This window comes from Camelus ferus, chromosome 7, assembly GCF_009834535.1.
Source record: "Camelus ferus isolate YT-003-E chromosome 7, BCGSAC_Cfer_1.0, whole genome shotgun sequence".
NCBI classification, from domain to species: domain Eukaryota; kingdom Metazoa; phylum Chordata; class Mammalia; order Artiodactyla; family Camelidae; genus Camelus; species Camelus ferus.
In genome coordinates, this window is record NC_045702.1 from 70,323,428 (window position 1) to 70,344,531 (window position 21,104).

General features: G+C 35.8%; 1 protein-coding gene across 12 annotated transcripts in view; it reads left to right on the forward strand.

Annotated features, from left to right (window-relative positions):
- CACNA2D1 (calcium voltage-gated channel auxiliary subunit alpha2delta 1) overlaps positions 1-21,104 on the forward strand; it is a 426,371-nt gene that overhangs the window by 297,990 nt on the left and 107,277 nt on the right. For all 12 annotated transcript variants that reach the window (XR_004321588.1, XR_004321587.1, XM_032484117.1 and 9 more), the window contains 3 exons: positions 3,256-3,387; positions 17,445-17,514; positions 19,735-19,785. Coding sequence is in view for 10 of the 12 variants with exons in the window: in XM_032484117.1 (XP_032340008.1) it covers positions 3,256-3,387; positions 17,445-17,514; positions 19,735-19,785 (253 nt within the window). In the remaining 2 variants the exon portion in view is untranslated. The remainder of the gene's footprint in view (positions 1-3,255; positions 3,388-17,444; positions 17,515-19,734; positions 19,786-21,104) is intronic.

The following is a 21,104-nucleotide window of genomic DNA, read 5'->3' on the forward strand; positions in this document are numbered from 1 at the left end:
AAAAAACCAAAGAGCTCCTTATAACTATTAACTTCGCTAGTGCACCTGGCTTCTTACCCAGTTGTAGCTAGAACAGTTAATTAAAAACGTCTTCCTAAATAAACTCTGCTTACAAATTTAAATAAGACAGAAGAAAAATTGTGTGTGTAAATATAGTGAAAGTAGTAGGGGAAGAAGGTAGTTTCAGGAAATGACGTAAACTTGTTTTAGCATGACCTGTATTCTGCATTCGTTTTTTTATGCCATTGTCTGCAAATGACCTTGTTATTTCAGTATTGTTTTTCCTAAGCTATGCTAATAACAGAAATGGAGAAATGCTTGACACCTTAGTAATTCTGGATAAGCTATTTATTTTTTACAAGGTTAAGAAGATAAACATCTGCTTATTGTAGGATATGAAAATAATATATGTTCATTAATCAGATGTAATTTATAATGTGAAACAAAAAAATATAGCCAAAACACCAAGAGGGGTCTAAAATCATATTCGTAGTGGTTTGCTTTGATGTTTCATGTGTGTTCTTTTACATTTTTGGCTGCTTTCAATATAATTTGAGGAAAATTATTTCCTAGTGCAGCAGTTTATTTTACTTCCTAGTTTTACTATTGTCAAAAATTTTGAACAGTCTAATTGAATCTTGGTGTAAAATTCTCTGCTTCAGGACTGGAGATCTCTGCTATCCATAGTATGTATCCCTTGAAGTAGAATTGTTGGATTAAAGACTGTGCATTTAGATAGACAAATCTATCTAACAGTCAAACTCTTCTCTAAAGAGGGACACTAATTTTGCACTCCTGTGACAGAGCCTTTGAATTTGGATTTCTTAGTCTGGACATTTAAATAAAAATTGTGGCTGTTAGAATAATGATTGCACTCAAAGTCTTTATAAACATACTGACAAACGGAAGTATCTTTATCCTCACTCCTTGATACACACAATCATCAAATTTATAAACCTTGCTCATATGGTAGGTATACAACACATTTCTTTCCTTCTGAGTGAGATTTAAAATCACTTCAAGTGTCTGTTCTGCAGATTCTTTAAATACATTGCTCATTTGCAGATGAACAAGTTTTGAGGAATACATTTTGCAGTGTGTTATCTGGAAAAGAATTTCTTAATGTATAAATTGCAATTTTAAAACCTATCGCCATGATGATAAGATTTCAGAGCTTGACTTTTTCCCTGAGTACACAAAAGTGTAATTCACGATCAGTGTATCAGAGCCTGATAAGTAGCAGTTGTTATCAAATAAAACTAAGGAAAAAGTTAGCAGCCCTGAAACAAGTATAGCTCTATTAAAAATAATTAGATATCTGTTGTTGCTTAATGTGAATTAGAGTCAAGGAAATTGAAGAGATAGACTTCATTAATCCCCAATCTATTCTAACTATGTGGAGCATAAATAAACATGATTATTTGTTGAGTGGTATATTACTGTAAAATTCATGAATGTGTAAAGAAGAGTAAGACACCCCTCTTTTTCTATGTTGTTTTGTATAGTAAAATAAATATTCATGAGTAGCGAGTATCAGTTCAGGTTATCTATGTGAATATAAATTTTCATATAACTGGCCACTCAGTGTTCACTGGATCATGCTTTTGAATTTGAATTCACTAGTATCTCAGGTGCACTGTGGATCTGACCCAGCTCATGAATATTCACACACACAACTGATCTTTTTGAAAGTAATCGCATCCATAAAGATGGAAATCTCGTTTGTTTTCAATAATGAGAAATGCAGTAGGATTCTGGTCCCAGAACAATTTCACAGCATATATACTTGTTTTCATTTTTTGGTAAATAAGAAACTTTAAAATATAAACACATATGCTGTGCATCATTCTTCATAGAAGCTGTGTTTTCTTTTACCTTTAAAAAAAATCTTGTGCATGATTTAATTGAGATTGCATTTGTTTCTTTTACTTGCTGTGGTCACAAAAAAGAGTAGAAAAAGTGAAGCAGCACCTCCAGTTGCTCTTCCAAGCTCACGTCTATTGTTTTGCCTTGGTCATAGATTCTCAAATGCAGAGTGTCCCAATCTGCTAATGTGCTGGGAGCATTGTATACATTTTACATACAAAGACCCCTCCAAAAAAAGATGAGATTACCTTGTCATCTTTTTTGTGTAAAGGGAAAATAATATTCTAAGTCAGTTAAATGTTTAGTATGTTAGACATAGGATGCTATGATCATGGAGACCCATCATTATCAATTAAATTGCATTCTATTTCAGCCTTTGTTATATCCCACATTAGAATTGTTCCTCTTTCACTGTAATGAATAGCATATGTTTGTGACATCTATTCAGGGTCAGTCAGTCATTATAAGTAGGTATCGAAATCAATGACCTGCCCTTTATTATCAGCATTTAGTTGAACCAACTAGAAAAAGTGAAAATTATTGTTCATAAAGGTAATAATGATATTGATTAATTCTGATTTCTAATACTGATATTGTCAAGCCTCTGAATGAGCTTTTTTTTTTTTTTTTTTTTTTGACAGATTTACAGCCATTTTTATTGTTAGACATTCTAGGAGGGGGGAGAGACCCAAACAAAGAGGCATTAATTGAAATTACCCCCCACACTGTCCAGACTGTCTTTATCAAAATGTATACTTTTTTTTATTGTGTAAACAGTTAATAGACTGTGCTCAGTGACAAACATCTACTTTTTTTTTTAATTTAGGTATCAGACCTAACTGTGTTAGTAAATCACAGAGAACCATCAGTAGTGTGGGAGGAAGTGAACACACTGTGTCCTGAGGTGTCCTGTAGATTTCTTCAGAGCTGCCTCTGTGGGAGGGGTGCCTCCTGCTCCTTCGCAGCCGGGAGAGCTCTGCTGTTTCTTGTCTTATCTATCACAGTGTTTCTCGACAGGAAGCAGTCTTGCCACCCCACCCCCAGGATTATGTGACAATGTCTTGGGCTAGTTTTGCTTGCCACCTGTGGGCGGATGGTCCTGGCATCTAGTGGGTAGAAGCCAGAGATGCTGCTACACATGTATAAAGCACAGAACAGCTCCCACACCCAGAATCACCCAGCCCAGAATGGCAGTGAGGCCACCATTGTATAAACATTTGTTTGGAGACATGATTCCATGTCTAAACTTTTGGATCACCACTGAATTAGAATGGTTTTATAGGTAAAGCAATGAAAATGTATAATATTATTTTGCAAATAAATGAAGACAGGTTCAAATATTAATTATAAATTTGAATTAACTGATTTTTCTGGGGTTCTTTTTGGTAGCAACAATTGTGTTAAATGAACTCAACTGGACAAGTGCCTTAGATGAAGTTTTCAAGAAAAATCGAGAGGAAGATCCTTCATTGTTATGGCAGGTGTTTGGCAGTGCCACAGGCCTGGCCCGCTATTACCCAGGTGAGTGCCTCGTGATTCAATAGATATTGAATAAAATTGTAAGGACAGTGTTTAGTGTTTCTTTATAACACTGCTACCTTCTCCTGCATGGTAAGAAAAAGGTGGTTATCACCCTACTTTTGTAAAGAAAGTGTATTCCTCCTTACATGACTCTGTCGCTACCAAAATCACTTTAAACCACCTCCCATAGTGAAGACTGCCACCATGTCCTGCACGCCCTCTGACCCACATGGTAGGCTGTCGCTCCAGGACCTTGCTTCAGAGGTGAAGATCCCCCGTCCATGGAACCACTGATGTCTCTGTCACTGACTCCGGGCTCTTCCTTCAGTCTTGAGGCTGAGCAGGTACCAGCTTGCAGGCCTGCGGAGTGCAGCCCGACACGGCCTCCTAGCAAAAGTTTAAGTGTGTAGTATTGTTACCTGTAGGCTCTGTGCTACAGAAGATCTCTAGAACATACTCGTTTTGTGTAACTGAAACTTTGTGCCCTTTGAGCAATGCTTCCCCATTTCCCACTTCCCCCGACCTACCACCATTCTACTGTGCTTCTTTAAGTTTGACTATTTTAGATTTCTCTTGTAGGTGGTATCATATAGTACTGGTTCTTTTGTGTCAGCTTATTTTACTTAACACAATATCCTCCAGATTCAGCCCTCTTGTCACAAAGAGCAGGATTTCCTTCTTTTTAAAGGCTGAATGAGTTGTTTTTTATGAGAATAATGCTATTATAGAACCAAGTCTCTTTATTTAGCAAAGACACTATGATAATATTATAATTTAAAAGTGGACCACTATATTTCTCTTTATGCTAAGACATGCTTTCAACACATTTCACACTTTTTTCAAGTTTAAAAACTTTTTTAAATGAAGTGATTAAAACAATTTCTCAGTAAGCCATACTTTCCTCTCTCATTTTAGCTTTACCATTTCGATACAGGCCAAAATAATGTAAAATAGCTCATCCCTGATTATTGTCTGTTAAAGCAAAGGTGAAAATAGCCTTTAAAATTTGTTAGTTATCTTAATTATGAGTGGAAATAGAATAGATGTTACTGTTTCTTAATTGAATTTACACATAACAATATTCGGATTTCAGGTAGTGATCTCCTTACTAGCTGTGAGAAACTTAGTGGTTCTTCTAAATTTTCTGAATGTTAGTCATCAAAGCTGAAAAATAGAAACACTAACTTCTCAGTTTATCCCCTGAGAGTTGTTGTGATCAGTGAAATTATGTAATGAAAAGTACTTCGAAAGTATGAAACAGTAGGCATTTTTACAAGAGTATCAACTAGATTAATTTTGTCTAAATCCAGATTTCTCTTCAGGTGAGAAATTAAAGAATATAATGGAGGTTAAAATCAGTTGATAAGGGAGCTGAAATAGGAACGTGGAAGAAGTTCTAAACAGATGACTAAATAATAATATCTAGCAGTAACACCACATGGTTGAGGTGGCCAGAAGATGGAGGTTTTAGACTATGACTTAAGTTACTTCTCTGTAGGGTGGCCAGATAAAGTAAAGGATGTCAGTTAAATTTCAACTTCAGTTAATGAAGAATTTCTTAATCTAAGTATGTGCTATGTAGGAAATATTTACAGTAAAAAAGTATTTGTTTTTTAATCAATAATCAAATTTAGCTGGTGTTCTGTATTTCTTTTTGCTCAATCTGTCAACTTGTTCTCTCAGGCTCTGAGTTGATGAGAAACTGTGGGAAATCAAATTCCCTATTACTTCACAGCATTGTAAGGATCAGTCTGTTTCATACATTCATCCAAATGTAGAATTTTGTAATTGTCTTTTTTTAATTCTGTAAACTACCTTTAAAAAAAAAATTGTGCCACATCATTGTTGATGAAGTGTCTTGTAGAAAGAGAATCCACTGACTTTAAGGCTAAAAAATATTCCTGTTCCGTGTTAAGAGGCTCCTTAGAGCAGGTCTACGTGGTGTGAGTGGGTTAAGCAAGTGTTCGACCTGGTGTCCAGGATATCAGTCCCACTTGCCATCACTTGATGCAGTGGTAACCTTCGAAAAGTGCTCCAACTTGAGCTGCGAAACAAGGAGGATAAAATGGTTGTCAAATTGTTAAGAGGAGAAAATAATTAAATCTACTTATTATCTGCTAAGACGTGTAGGAGAAAGTCAGTGATGGGTTAGCCACCATCGTGATTTCCCTTTATTAGGTTATTTAAACTGCAGGGAGACACTACTGCCTCCAAATAAGGGGCGTTCTAGAGGTTTCTAGAGTGGGCATAATATTAAAGGCACCTCTGCAGACCTGATTCTGAATATCAGTTTGGTAATTGGTGGCGTTTTGAACTCTAACATCTGTCCTTAGACTGAATATCAATAAATTGTCTGTTTTCTAGCTTCGTTAATCTGTGTGGAAATTAGCTATAAAAATGATTGCCACATGCCCTTTTTCTCTCCTTCTTCCTCCTTCTACATTTCCTCCTCCTCCCCCATCTCTCCTTTCTTCAATCCTTTCCAACTGAGAAGGTAGGAAGGCTGTGTGATTAAAAAAGAGACATGATACTGAGGGAAGAGGAGTCCTTGATTCATACTACAATTGCCATCAGCAGAGATGTGTACTTTGGCTAAGTCATGTTATGTCTCTGAACCTATGTCTTCATCAGTAACTTGGGATGATCAAAGAAGGTGACTTCCAAGGCAGACACTGTCTTTATCTGCTTGGGCATCTGGACCTTTCGCATTTGCTGAGTCCGCAGTCTGTTTTGTATGACGACTAGAGGGACTTTTGCAGCCCTCCTTTCCTGGCAGGGCTGAAGGTGGAACCCATGTCTGCTGGCATCTTCTGTGAATACGTACTGACTGGAAAATCAGTTTAATTTATGAGTGCTTTCCTTTAGAAGCCCTTAATTGAATCATATAAATTAACCTTAATGCTATTAAGTCTGCTTTCACGAGCTATCAACTTAGTGAATTTTTATGCACCATAAAAAACTATAGGTACAGACTACACATTTAATCTATTATTGTCTCTGAAAATTGTACCAATTACTGTAGTAATTGGGATTGTAATTAGGATTTAGTGGCTCGTCAAAATGCCAGTGTAAGCAGCACTTATTCTTTTTAGATAATTAGCTGCATTTACCCCCCTCAAAAAATCAGAAACTAAAACTCTGCTTCATTTCTTTATGACATTTTCTTAATGTCTTATTAATCATATGTTCTTTCTTCATCCTCCTTCACTTGTACATTTCAAAAACAGGGGTTTACAATAAAGGAAGCTAGTATATGTTGAATTAGTGTTAAATATACCATAGGGAGGCCTTTCCTTCTTGTATCTGGTAGGATTTTGCTAGAGTAAAATGCAAAAGAACGTGCACACAAAATATATTTTTGCTATGCTAATAGCCAGTTGTTCTAGAGCTGCTTAACTCTTCTTGAAAAATACGTCAAAAATGTTTTCAACATCAAATAGCGATGGCAGAGTAGTCCAAAGAATCCTTTTTTGATTATTTATAAAGGGAGCATTTGATAGATTTCTGGTCATTTTAAAGAAAATGGGATAGCAGTGCAGCCTCCACATTTTTGTTATTTATAAAAGAACTGCTTTCAGAGATCAGTTGTCTTTAAAAATGCCTTTTTTTTAAACTTTGATATTGGTGAGTGGATGCAAAGTTTAACTGTAAATATGATTAATTACATGGGTGTGATCGCTGTATAAATACACTTTAAATTGAAGTGATTACTTTGTTGCTTTTTTATGTTAATAATTATTAAAATCCAGTGCCTTGTTAAGACTAATATTTACTACCAGAAGATCTGAAACAATGGTGATTTCAACACTATAGAGGTTTGTTTCTCACTGAAACAAAAAATTAGCAGAGATGAGGGCTGATAAGGTAGTGTCACATAAAAGGGGTTCACACTTCTATTTTATTTCTCTGTAATCCTCTGAGTATGTCGTCAGCCTCAATGTCTACCACTGTTACTTGTGTTTTTTCTTAAGGGACAAAGAATGATATTCCTTCCATTTTTAAAGTCACTTTCTAGAAGTCTTACAAAGCCTTTCCTGAAACTTATGCAGCATTGGCCAGAGTTTAGTGGTCTCATGGTCACAGTGACCTTCAGGGTGCCACGTACACAGCTAACAAGCAGGATCTGTATTAAGACTAGGAGAAGAGGCACAGGGGGACAAACACAGCTCTGCTGTGGTTACCCTTTGTGCAGATCTGTGCTTTAAAACTTTAAAATAGCAAGTTATTTCTGCTCTGCAGCAAATTTTAACCAGATTAGGGAGTCAAAAATTTATACATCTTGAAATTTAAATTACAATACAAATCACTAAATAATTAAATGCCAAGGAAATTAGACAGACTGTAGTCATAGATTTGCTACAGTTTTTAAAAAGTCAGGGTCATTATATGCCAGAGTCATGGGAGAGGTTTACAAACTGTGGATTGAAAATCAAGTCAATGAAGTAGAAAAGGCAAAACCTCTTTAGGGGCAGGAAAGGCATAAAGCAAAAAACAGGGAGGTGAACAAGTGCTACTGGAGGCTAGTGAGCCTCATTAATGTAATAGGTTGTTACAGAGGAAGAGTGATAACAAATTGCAAGGTTTATTAGTGGTGGGTTATGTGGCCTTGAATGTCATATGATTTGTCTGGGATTTAATGTGCTGGAAAATACACATTTTAGGGCACAGTGAAATACTTTGGTTAAAGCAGTGTTTATTTTGATTGGAAGGAGAAACACATAGGAAACCTTGACCAGAAGATATGCTATTATAATGATCAGATGTGGAATTTTAAATATCTGAACATGGGACAAGTAGGAATTGAAAAAGAAGAATCTTTGGATATAAAAATGAGAATATTAGAAACTTAAAAAAAAAACCTAACTGATACATATTGCAAAATGATTACAACATAGTGCTAACTAACACTTGTCACTCGAGGTAATTACCATTTCTTCTTTGTGGTGAGAACACTTAATATCTACTCTCTTGGCAACTTTCAAGTATATAATATAGTATTATTAACAATAATCACTATTCACTGTATATAATGCTGTACGTTAGATGCTCAGAACTCATTTGTCTTCTAACTGGAAGTTTGTACCCTTTGACTAACCTCTCCCTATTTCTCCAGCCTCCAGTAACCACCATTCTCTCTGTTTCTGTGAGTTTGGTGTTTTTAGATTATATATGTAAGTGATAACATAAAGTATTTGTCTTCTTTCTCTCTCTGGCTTATTTCACTTCACCCTCATGTAATTGTATCAAATCGATGTCTTAAACTTATGCAGTGTTATATCTGAATTATAGCTCAATTTAAAATGAGAAAAGTATAAAAATAAATACATAAATTTAGCTGCAGACCTAGGGTATAACTGAAGACCACTATAATATTTAATTTGAGTGAATATGAGAATGTTTACTGAAAATATCAGAAGTATTTTTATTGGGGGACTAAAGGGATGAGATTGATTTAGAACAGTAACATTTGACGTATTGACAGGAGAGTGCAGAGTAGTTCTGTTTATACCCAAACACAAGGTCTATATTCTGAATTACATGACTGGCTTTTCTATGTACCATCAATCAGTTGTGTTGCCTGGGGGACACATGGGATATATCTACAGAATAATATATTATTTTGAAATTCTCAAATGATTCCGATTTACAGAGGTAATTAGGTAGCCTCATTTTTAGTGCCTTTTGCATAACCTCGTCTCATACCTGAATCTGTTGTTCTTCTTATATAAGGGTTACAATAGTTGTTAATTTGATCCTGTTAAAGTTATGATCCAGTCATGCTTAAAGTGATTAAATGATTTCTTTTATTGCTGACAAGTGAGAGCAGTTAAGTAGGATGCTAATATGAAAATGAAAGTTAATCATAATTTGATAGGGGATAACACTGTGTATCAAATACGTGAATAGGTATGGTTAAAAAGCTTTAGCTCTTTTTAACTTCTAAAATGTACTTCTCATTCTGTTCCTTTTTCTTTGTTTTATTGCTAAATTTTTCTCTATGTAGCACGTACTTGAACTTATTTTCCAATCAATGTTCCTCATCTGTTACTTCTGAAACTTGGTGTTTAGGTTTATTTCTGAGTCACAGCTAGTAACTGCATGTGGACCATCTAAATGATTAAGTCTTTGTGTACTATCTACTTTACTGATTATTCCACTTAACCACACTTGTGCATGTTACCTGCTACTCCTGCTGACAGAAGGTGTCCCTTTACATTACATGGAAGTGTTTTACGTGAGCTGTCTGACATATCCAGAATTACCAGCAAATCACTTTGTAGTAAGTGCTTTAATTTTTTAAACTGTGGTAATTTATCCTTGGCTCTAATACTGTGTATCTGTATGTGAGTTTCCAGTGCTTATTTATCAATAAATTAGAGAAGTATCCTGGATACAGTACAGTGGAGATATCAAAGGCACTCTCAAGCCAGTGCAGTAATATCATTTGGACATCAACTCTAAAATCTGAAGAGAAGTTGACCAATTATGTCAATATTGTCAAGTGTGAGTTGGAAGGAGGAAAACTGATAAGAACAAGCAAAACTGCTGTTTCTGAAGGAACCAAGGATAGGGGCGTACCCTAAGGGTTCAGACTGCAGTAAGAGAGAATTTTGCTCTGGAGGAGCCCAAAGGTAGATGAAGGAAAAAAAATATAAACACATTAACAGGCCTCTAAAATTTTTTTAAAGAAGCATCTATTAAACTTATTAAAAAGTTATCTGGAGCACAACTAAGATGATCACTTCTAGTAAAATTAAAGTCTGTAATTGTTCATTTAGTGACATCTGGCTCACTTACTGTGGCCTTCAGACCATCCAGAGACTCTAACCCAACCTATATCTTGAACTTCACTTCTTCCTGTACAGTTAAACCTTTGTCATGTACCCCAAATTGCCTTTTTTGAACTTTTTAAACTTTTATTTCATTCTTTTTTCTACAACCTGCCCCCCTTTTTTCATATCTCTTTATGCTTTAATCCCAGAGCCCCATTTCTAGTCATGTGCATCTTATCCATCATGCAAGATAGAATACAGACACTACCTTTCACATGAAAGCTTTCCCATAAGCAATCTGTCTTTATTTTGTTCTCTCAGAGAACTTGATTTTTGTCTATATTACAACAGTTACCAAATTTTATCTTCCTTCGGAGTTTATTTGCATATGGTCTGTTTCAAAAAGCATGGCAATATAAGTAACTGCAGATAAAGCTGACTACATATAAATTTGTGTGTGTGTGTGTCCTGTGTGTTTGTGCAAGTGCGTGCGCCCAATAGCACCTAACAGCACTTTCCATAGAGTGAAGAATAGGTATTTTGCTAAATGAAGCTAGATAAGCAAGTCAGGATCATACTAGAGCTGAAAACAAGTATCACAGTAGAACTTCAGAGAATTCGGTTTCTAAATAAAATGAAACCAAAGGAAAAACAGATGGAAAACACCAGGAAACGGAGAGTGACATTTAGCTGTGTGCCTGCTATATACCTTTCCCATCCTACCCTCTTACCTCTGCCAGTGTTCTCCATGGGGTTTCTGGGGTAGCCTTGTGAAGTCAGGTTTTAGATTGCCAGGAAGTTTTGTTGGCTGTGTGACACCAGCCTGTATCATGGGGAGAGGGCAGAATGGGAAAATGGTATGATATTCCAAGCCCCAGTCATAAGAATATGCTTTTGAGTAGTCGAAATCTAAGCCCATCTTATTATTATTTGAAAAAATCTGCAACCTCTAATAAGTAATGCCAGTGATGCAATGATACTGTTTTCCAATATCCACATATGGAGTCTTATTATATGCCAACTCTAGTGCTAAGTGTTATGTGTATAAATTATTGAATTTTAGCTGTAACTCTTGGAAGTGGGAACCGTTACCCCATTTTACTGGAAATGGTGAAGTAATTTATCCAGTGAAAATCTAGGTAGACTAGCTCCGAAACGTAATCTCCTAAATTCTTTACTAGGCTGTTTCCAATCAGAGAAGAAAATGTTAAGGAAGAGACAAAGGAATAGGCTCTTATTAGCATTTACACAGTTGGGATGACTGTCTTCTAGTCTCATCTTCAGCCTGTGAGTCCCACAAGTGGTTCTGTAAGATAAAGCTTCGGTCATTCAGCGTTTGAAAACTTGATCTGGGAATGATTGTTGATTTGGGACCAGTTACTTTTCAGAAACATTTATCTACCCCCAAATTCAGCATTGATACATGAAAGATAAGATAGAGAACATAACTGCCTAGATTCTAGCAATATACATATTATATAGCAATAAGCAATTTCCTAAGGCCAAAATAATATTCTCTTAAGAAGATAAAAGAATGTAAGAAAAAATAGTGAAGCAGATTTCAAACATTCTATGGAGCTTTTGCCTCTTAGACATTCTCCAAGCTTTAAAACTTGAGTCAGATCTGTGTCACTGGGAAAAGTTCTGACCTATATCAGAATATTGATTCAATTACTTAGGCACTGGCTAACATAATAGAGACTATAAATATTTCTCTCTGGTAAAAGTCCTGCCTAATAGGTAAATCTGTTGGTCGGGGTAAGTCTGGTCCATGAGGTTTCCAGTGACTGAGGGTTCCATCTGTCTGCCATTTTTAGGTTGTTGTCCTTATCTGTAGGATCAAAATTGAATCAACACCACTACATCCACGGTTGAGGCCAAAAGAAAAGGGGGAAAACAGTGAAAGGCAAGAAACAAGACCCCCAAATGTACATATATCACTTCTGCTCGCTTGCTATCGCCTGAACTTTTATCACATTAGCCCACCATGACAAGAGAGACCGAGAAGTATAGTTTTCTTGTGGGCAGCCAACTGAAACTTGAGGGGAACTATTACTAGAAGGAAGATCAGAAGTGTGTATTGAAGCCCTGTCACAGTCTGCTCCTCTGGGAGTACAAATATTTGTGCACACGCTTTTTCCCACACATAGGACACACTTACCTCCTTTCCGTAGGAGATGATCCGAAGTCCCAACAAGTTTGTACCTCCAGCTCAAAGTTCAGGATCTCCGGTTCACATGCAGTTCTTTCCATCACATGGACATGACTTTCCACAATTTAGGTACTTATAATATAGCAGAGTATCAGTTCCTTTCTTTGCCCTATTCCCATGACTGCTCAGAAACCTAATATGCAATGGTGGTATACTCTGAATGAGGATAAAACCCCTATTTGGAAAAAGATAAAAATACAAAGCAATCCCTGGTCCATGTTATAGATCACAATCTGTCAGACAAGAAAATACAAAGACCTCCTCCTCCCACGTTAAGTAAATTTCTTGATTAGCCTATCTGACTGCTCCCGGTAGTGTTCTGTGGTTGCAGCTCTTTTGTCTGTAACCCTTTCCAGCCCATGTGAAGGGGCATGCTTGGAGTTAAACAGCTTTCATATCTTGTGTTTTTCATACAGGTTTAGAGCTTGAAAATTGCTCTACAGTTCTAAACAATTGTAAGATTCCCATAGACTAGGCTTGTGCTTTCTTCGGTAGCACAAACAACATTGATGACAACTTAGTTGGCTTCTAGTCTTTTTGTTCTAGTGACCTCAGCCCTAAGATTTAGTCTAGAGATCACTCTTAAGTCTAACATCTTCTGTATTTACTGGATTCTGAATTTAGCCCATTCTCATCTCACTCATTGTAAAGGTGAGTGACTTGAAGACATTGCTGAGAATAGAAAATTTGATGTTATAATGGTAGTGGCTATTGCTCATTTCTTAATTGTCTGTCTGTACCTGTGGCAGAGGCTGCTGGCTCACCATCAAAGTTCTGTCCTTGCATTCCAAGCTGACATCTTGCTTTTGGGCATGACTGCCTAGCCAGGGACCATTTTTGCACCTGTGTAGAGCCATGCGACTAGTTCTTACCAGTAGGTTGTGAGTGAAAGTAATATGTGTCACTCCAAACTTGCGATTGTTATAACTTGGTTGTTCCTTCCCCTGGGAACTTCCCTCCCTCTAGCAGATGCATGCCAATGCCCTAGGTGACCTTAGAAACCAACTGTTGAAGGATGCAAAAGCTGCTCCAGCTGTAGGTCTCTGAATACCTGCTTGGAGCTGGATTTATGCCCCTGTGACAGGTAATACCTTACTTAGTCTGTTACATGAGAGAGAAATACACATTACTCTGCAGAAAAAGAAGATCTGAGATTGCTCATTAAGTCATTTTCTTTTACCATAGCTAATATAGAATCTCTGTTCATATTTAGGGTATTTGCCAGGTTAAAAGCTTTGCTGGGGAGCAGAACCCATTTACTACCTCAAAATCTGAAGAGGATGGGTACTTGCTTCTAAATGTACTGGCACCTTGGTATGGATACATAATCCTCACTCGGTTGATGAGACTTACCTGGCCCTTGATGGGGGAGCTGTGACACAAATTAGGGTCTGTGTAGAATTCATGCTAGGATGGTAGTGTTGGGCAGCAACACTCAGATCAGATTCCTGGAAATTTTGGGAGCTTTGCAGTACACATTTATTGAATTAATGTTGGCTTAAAAAAAATCCAAATTCATTATCTTGGCTTGCAGTTCAGAACCATGACTAATACGCCATAGGAGATGACTGAGACTACAAAAATGATTCACATAACATCAATTAGATCCAGACAATAGAACCAGGCTTGGCTTTTATAAGCATTTTTGAGTATATGAAATTTACTTTTTTTTTAATCTTCCTATGAGACTAAAAATGTGAAGTCTTTTAGAATTAGAAAAATGCATTTTAAGCTGTTAATTGGAAATGCAATCAGATGTCATTAGAAATGGTCTTTCTATCAAGAGACTCAGCCCTCAATTCATCATTTTGTACTTTATTTCCTAGCAGAAATTTTAAGAAAACTGATACTGTATTGTTTTTAGACCATGTGAACTAGAAATGGCCCTACAATCTGCATATTTTCTCAAGAATATTGCAGTAATCTGAATTAATGTATGGGTCCATACCTCTTTAAAATCAGTAATTAGTAACTGACATAGCACATCCCAAATGTCACATGAATTAGAAATGTCACCCACCCAATAGATGTAGTCAAAGATACACCCACTGTTCTCTTTTTTTTTTTTTTTTTGGAATCAGGAAAAAAACAAAAGTGATCATGATCACCATGAATGATGGCATTTGGAAGTGGGATGTCCACATTATAGGCTGTCATTTCCATTCCTTTCTCTTATCATTCCTAAATCTCATTGAAAAGCAAAAGGGACATCTGAAGTGAGCATCATTTCACTTTTTGCAGGGATTGTGGAAGCTCTGATTTCCTTTCATGTAGCTTTCACTGTACCTCATTAGGAAACTGATCACTTCAGGGAATTGCACTGTATGGTTATTATCCTTTTTACCATTTGACCTTCCATATTTCTGAGCCTATATAAATAATGTACCACATAAGTGCCACAATGGGATTTTACGAGAAACTAATTAGTAATATTGCAGAAGAAAGTCTGTTATTTAATTTTAACATAATATAAATATCTTAATTTAATGTAACCAAGGAATGTTTCCTAATAGTAAGTATCTCAGCCAACTTCTAAGATGACATTATTATTTTTAAATATAGACCATCTGAGATGATAAACTATATTAAAATAGAATGGTTTGGCTCATGCTGTAAATTATGGCCCTTTTGTTCTGTCTTAAAGAAATAAATGTTACGGAACATAGTAATACATACCACAGTTAATTTCAATTAGTAATTGTAGTGATAACAGAAATCCTAGGTAAATGTGCTCTGCAAATAATTCCAAAATCTAATTTAAATGTGACTTTCAGATTCCAGTTTTGTTAAACCATTTTTGAAATTCATTGGTTGACCACTGTCAACTCACGGAGGCCTCTGTTGTATTGACAGTGGTAACTAATCTCAGTTCTCAAGCAGCAAAACATTGGTATCAGTCTGAGTCCAGTTGGGAAAGGGAACACAATGTTTTCAATAGGGAAAGTTCATTTTTCTAATAAAGAATTGTTAAGAATAGCAGGAATTAGAGTAATGAGGGATTGGCTAGAAGTATAAAAAACTAAATATTGAAATGCCAGATAAAATATTACGTTGTTTAATGTTTCATAACTGCCACCCCTAGGACAGAAGTAGATAACCCAAGGAAGAGACTTCAGTCCCTCAGTGCCCCTGGATTGAGATCCAGATCTCCTTATAGAGTACGTAGTCATGGCCCGCCAGTTGGCAGAGAAGGCACTCTAGTGTCACACGGGAAGGATTTGCTGAAAGCTCACCCTGTAAAGGGTTCTAGGTATCTCATCAGAGGCATTCCACCAGAAGACTGCCTTAGGGGTGCTGCTGTCCACTAGGTGCTGGAGAACCTGAGAAGGCCACAGGAGCCTTGGTGGGGAGAAGCCACCCATGAGCTCTGGAAAAAATTCACGCACCACAGGAGCCCGACACCAGGACAGCCACATGTGCTGCCAGACCCTCTGAGCAGACCAATCAGGCCCGGAGGCAGAGCCCTCTTCTCATTCAGTGTCTGTCATCATCCGCTGACAAAGCGTAGAATTGTGCTAGTTGGTAAAGGAAAAACATTTAAAGGACCCAGAGCCATTTTTCATAAATGAAGATAAAAGGGTGAATTTGGAGCTGAGAGGCAATAAATATACAACCAGAACAACATTGTGCTGAAAGAAGGGTATGATTTGTTTACATTTTTAGTTACTCTAAAGACCCTAACTTGAGTTAATTAATAGTTGAAAGTGAGCTGACATGTCAACCTGCATGCATATTGCTTAATTCCAATGCTACCACAGAAAGGGGGAAAAATGTCATATTTAGCTCACTGGCTCTGGGTTTCTACAAATGCAAATTGAAAGAATTAAAGTAAATTTGCTATTTCACTTGCAATGACTGTATCTTTAAGTGGTTGTTGAGGGAGTGCTTTATTTAAACTTAACTGTTTCTCAGAAGTCTGATTAGTCATTTAAAATGAATAAATCATTTTATATTATAGCCAGTAATAAGAAAGAAATTTCACAGTCAGGGACAGGCTCAGTAGTGTATATTTTTGACATGTCCTAATTGGCCAAATGATCTTAAATTGGTTAATAAACATGATCCTCAAAAAGGTTCTACACAGTTAGCATCATTTCTCAATAAAGAAAATGCCAAAATAGATTGGAGGGCGTAAGTCATATAAATTAATATTAGGAATTTTGCCAAGAGTCGTATGTCTACACAGGTTCAAGGAGAGGAGGATTTGAGCACAAGATTATCATCCAATTCATCAGCATTTATCGTTCTCCGCTGTGTCTGACAGGTGTGTGTGTATAAAGCTTCTTGAAGCATTTTAATTAAAGTAAGCATAGATTTAATGAGAATAAATGTAAATTAATTGCCTTTAAAAAGCAATGCAGTTAGACTTTTCCTCATTACTGAAAAATGATAAAGGCTCTGAAACTAACAGAAGATTCTGGAATCTTGACTTGAATTATTTCAGATCATTCAAATAAATATAATGAAAACAGATTTTTGTGCAGTTATTTATACTTTAACTTTTAAATTACAATTTCAAATGGATTGGCCATTATCAAATGTGTGAATAATCAAGTTAAAAATCATGCTATTATGTGATAACAGTCCAAGAAAAACAACAATCATTTTATAGACCAAGATATTATAGCATTTACTGAAAATACAAGGAGCGAAAAATTGAAAGCGCAGTTTCCATTAGTGGCAAATAAATTTTCTTTTAAGGTCAATTTTTCTGTTGGCAGAGGAGAAAGAAAAGGTACAACCTCCTGGACACCTGGTAAAACGTATTATTTAGCACCTGGAAAATGCCTATGTCTACAAGTTATTTCTGAAATAATTTTTTAAAATATAGACTTATGCAGCTTTCTTCTGTACTGCAGAATTGTTTTCCATTTTAAAAAAGGAAAAGATTAAAGGCAGAGAAGTAGGATCTCCCATTTTATCATTGCTCTGGATAAGTGGAATATGTCTGTGGTGGTTTGTGATTTAAAAAAAAATTTTCCTAGCTAATGTCTAAGACTTTGATTTTATTTCTCTCTTTTAAATTTAATTTCTCTCTTGCTTTCTCTCCCTCTCTGTCTCTCTCTTTTAAGCTTCTCCATGGGTTGATAACAGCAGAACTCTGAACAAGATTGACCTGTATGATGTACGCAGGAGACCCTGGTAAGAATTTTGGGGTGGTCATGAAAAGATGAAAAGGACAAAGTAAGGTTTTATTTGTTGTTGTTGCTGTTGTTGTTCAAAAGTTGGAGGGAATCTTTCCATTGTAAGATGAATATTTTCTAATTATTTAAAGAGCTCTGGTGGGGTTTTTTTTCTATTATACATTTGAATTTTTTATATGTTTATACTTTTAAAAACAGTTAAAGCTAAATGAAGGTGATGGGTTCAGTGGGCAGTGATAATGAATATTGTTGAAATGATTTGTAAAATGCATTTCAAATGGACTATTTTCAGTTTTACAGTCAATGTCATCTCTGAATCTCTTTCGGCTGGTGGGGATTTCTGTTGAAAGGCTCCCAGTTTGCTTGGGGTAGGGCTCTTACAAAGCATCTAGATAGAGTGGAAGGCACTTTGCCTCTGGCAGTGAACTAATGAGAACTGGCCTCAAGGAAAGAGCTGCCCCTAGTTGTAGTCACACAGCTTAGGTTTTATTTTTCCAGAAGGAAAGCGTATTTGTTCCTCACTACTAAAGCAGCTCATTCTCCTAACACATAAATGGAAAAATACCAAAGAACTCATAATTCTACTCACTCATAAAGAATTATTAAACTCATGTGTTTTAATTGATTTTTTAGTGTATTTAGTATATAGATTTATCTTTTTTAATGAGTTCACACGTTATACAGTATACTGCTTTGTCACCTACTCTTTCATATCAGTAACTTTGAGTACTTTTTCAGTAAAACACTTAACATCATTGTAAAGAATGACTGTATGGTAACTTACTTTAAAAAATCCCCTGTTACTGGACATTTAGATTATTTCTTACTTTTTGCTAGGGTTCAGACAAATTCTAAGACATAGAATTGCATAATGGTTGATACAAAGAAATGTATTTAAGGCTTTTAAAATGTCCTGTTAAACATCCCAATAACAATTTACATGAACACCAACCATGTGTAATAGTACCAGATATTAGTAAAATATATTATCCTTGTTAATATTTCTCAAAGTCAGTGGCTTTAGAGTCATGGGTTATTGAGTGGATGCAAAGACTATGACATCACATGATTTGGGGTCAGGAACCAGTTGTTTTGGTGGAAATTTAGAAACTAGGTGCCAACCAGAAGAGACAGACAATACCCTGTCCTGTCAGCTCCATGGAGAGGCATGCTAGGACCCTTTATCAAGATAGAAGACATGAACTAGATTTGTCTTCCATTGGAATGTCCCAGCAACCCTGCCTTTTTTGCCTTCTTATAGGGAAACAAACTGGAGTACAAGTTATGAACTCTGTTCCAGGACCATGTAGTCCTGAGTAGTTACGCTAGATGTTGTCTGAAAACTTCCTGGCAAGGCTTGTGAGAAGTTGGAAGATTTGGAGTCATGGGCAATAAATAGAACGTTGAGTTCAGATGCAGGCCTGTGGGGGAGGCAGGCCGCCAGTTCCCCATCAGTCTGTGACCAGGCAACATGGGCTTTTGGGATTATTCACCTGCAGTTAAGTTTATCTCTACAGTGGCTGGACTATCTAAATAAAAGTCTCCTAGACTCTCTTTTCACATACAGAGATTCTCAGTCTGTAGGGCTGGGGCTGGCTGTGGGAATCAGCATTTTGAGCTGGCTCTCCAGGTGATTTTTAGATACTATAAAGCTTAAGAGTCACTACTTGAAAGTCTTGGAAATAACATTATATATCATTCTGTTTTTAATTACTTTATTGTTCCTTTGTGTTTATTTTCTGTTGATGCCGGTTTTTGACACTCCTAGACCACTGATCTACTTTTGTGGGATTTTTTTTTTTTGCATTTAAATATATGACATAATCTTATTGTTTGTTTTTAGTAGTATTCCTTAGAGTGAGTTTTACAACCTGTGGTCAGCAAAATGGAGTTTAGGATAACTTTTTTTTAAGGGAAATGGTCTTCCAGAAGTCAATTTCTTTTGTTCCTACTATTAAAAACACATTTCTTATTCCCTTTTCAGAAATATCTGTAAAGCATACTTCAAATATTATGCCTCTGACATTTCTATCATATTAAATATAGCTTTTTAAAGTTGATGTTACAGAATTGTGAATAAAAAGCATGTTGTCTACCAGATAGAGTGGAAGTAGGGCCTTGCTTGGAAATATTTCAGAGATAAGTAAATAGCAATTGATTAAATATCAATGTTTGGTATTTTGCAGGAGAAAAACTATTCATATGTTATTTGTTTCAGGTACATTCAAGGAGCTGCATCTCCTAAAGACATGCTTATTCTGGTTGATGTGTGAGTAGCTAAATAGTATATATTTTTATGTACTGAGAATATGGGGAGGGTTTTAGATACCAGTAATAGGTTGGGACTAAGAAATAGGTTGGAAGAAGAAAGACCAAGAATAATTATGATGACTTTTATATCCAAACAAAGAAATCAACTTAAGACAGTCACAAAACAAAAGTCTCTGAGTGAAAATGAGGGGAATCTATGTCAGGACTGAAAATTATGGCATGGTTTTAAAGTTTGGGCTTTCTCAGAAGTTACTAATTTGCTTACAGTTTTTGTCTTTATATTTTAAACAATATTAAAATCCATGGTGCTAAAACTAATCAGTTCTTGCTACCAAAGAAGTAGAATTGTTTACTTGGCATGTAGTCATTAATGATTTAAGTATCTTTTAGGAATTTGACCAGAAAATAAACAAATATTAAATAAGTAATGTAAATACTGGGACTTTGTCAAGGGAAATGCTGATATATAAGAAAAAAATTCATGAGTTTTTATTACTGTTTATTTTATTTGTTTGTCACATTGCTTCAAGTTAGATCTCTGTGTGTGTGTGTGTGTGTGTGTAATCTTCTGTAATAAGACTGAAGATGAAATTGTAGAACATGGAAACGAATGTATGCTGCTATGGAGATTTAGTTTTTAAGAGAAATACCAATAATTAAAAACATGAGTTACAAAATGCTTATGTTATTTTCCCTGAAAGGAAATGCCATAGTGAAGAAACAGAATCCATTTGGTGGACAACTAAATCTCTATCACAGGATTTAGTTTATTTCAGCCTTTAAGAATTTCTCCATTATGACTTGAAGCAAAAACTTTAAATTTATGTCCTAGCCTGAGAAAGAGAAGATAAGTGAATTCGACACATGTAACTTAAATATTAATTCTCATTTTGTTTGTTAAAATGCATTTAAACTGCATCTGGTTATAATTAAATTATTGTAGAGTTTGTATATATGCTAATCATTGATGTTCATCTTAAGTATAAACCTAAATGGTAAAGCAATAAGTTATAATCTTATTGGATGTATGCTAATTTTCAGAAATAATTTATCATATTAAAATATTTGGGATCCCACGTGCAGATTCCAAGATTAAAAACATATATGAAGTTGAAATCTCAATATTAAAAATTATTCTAACAGAAATGGATTGAAGGTTTCCTATATATAGTGTGATAATATAAAGATGGTTAGGACGTGATCCTTGATCTCAAAGATGATTCAAATATGTAGTGAAATTAAACCGCATTCATGAACTACAATAATTGTAGAAGGTGATAGATAGGAAATAGGGCACAGCACTAAAGGAGTCCATAG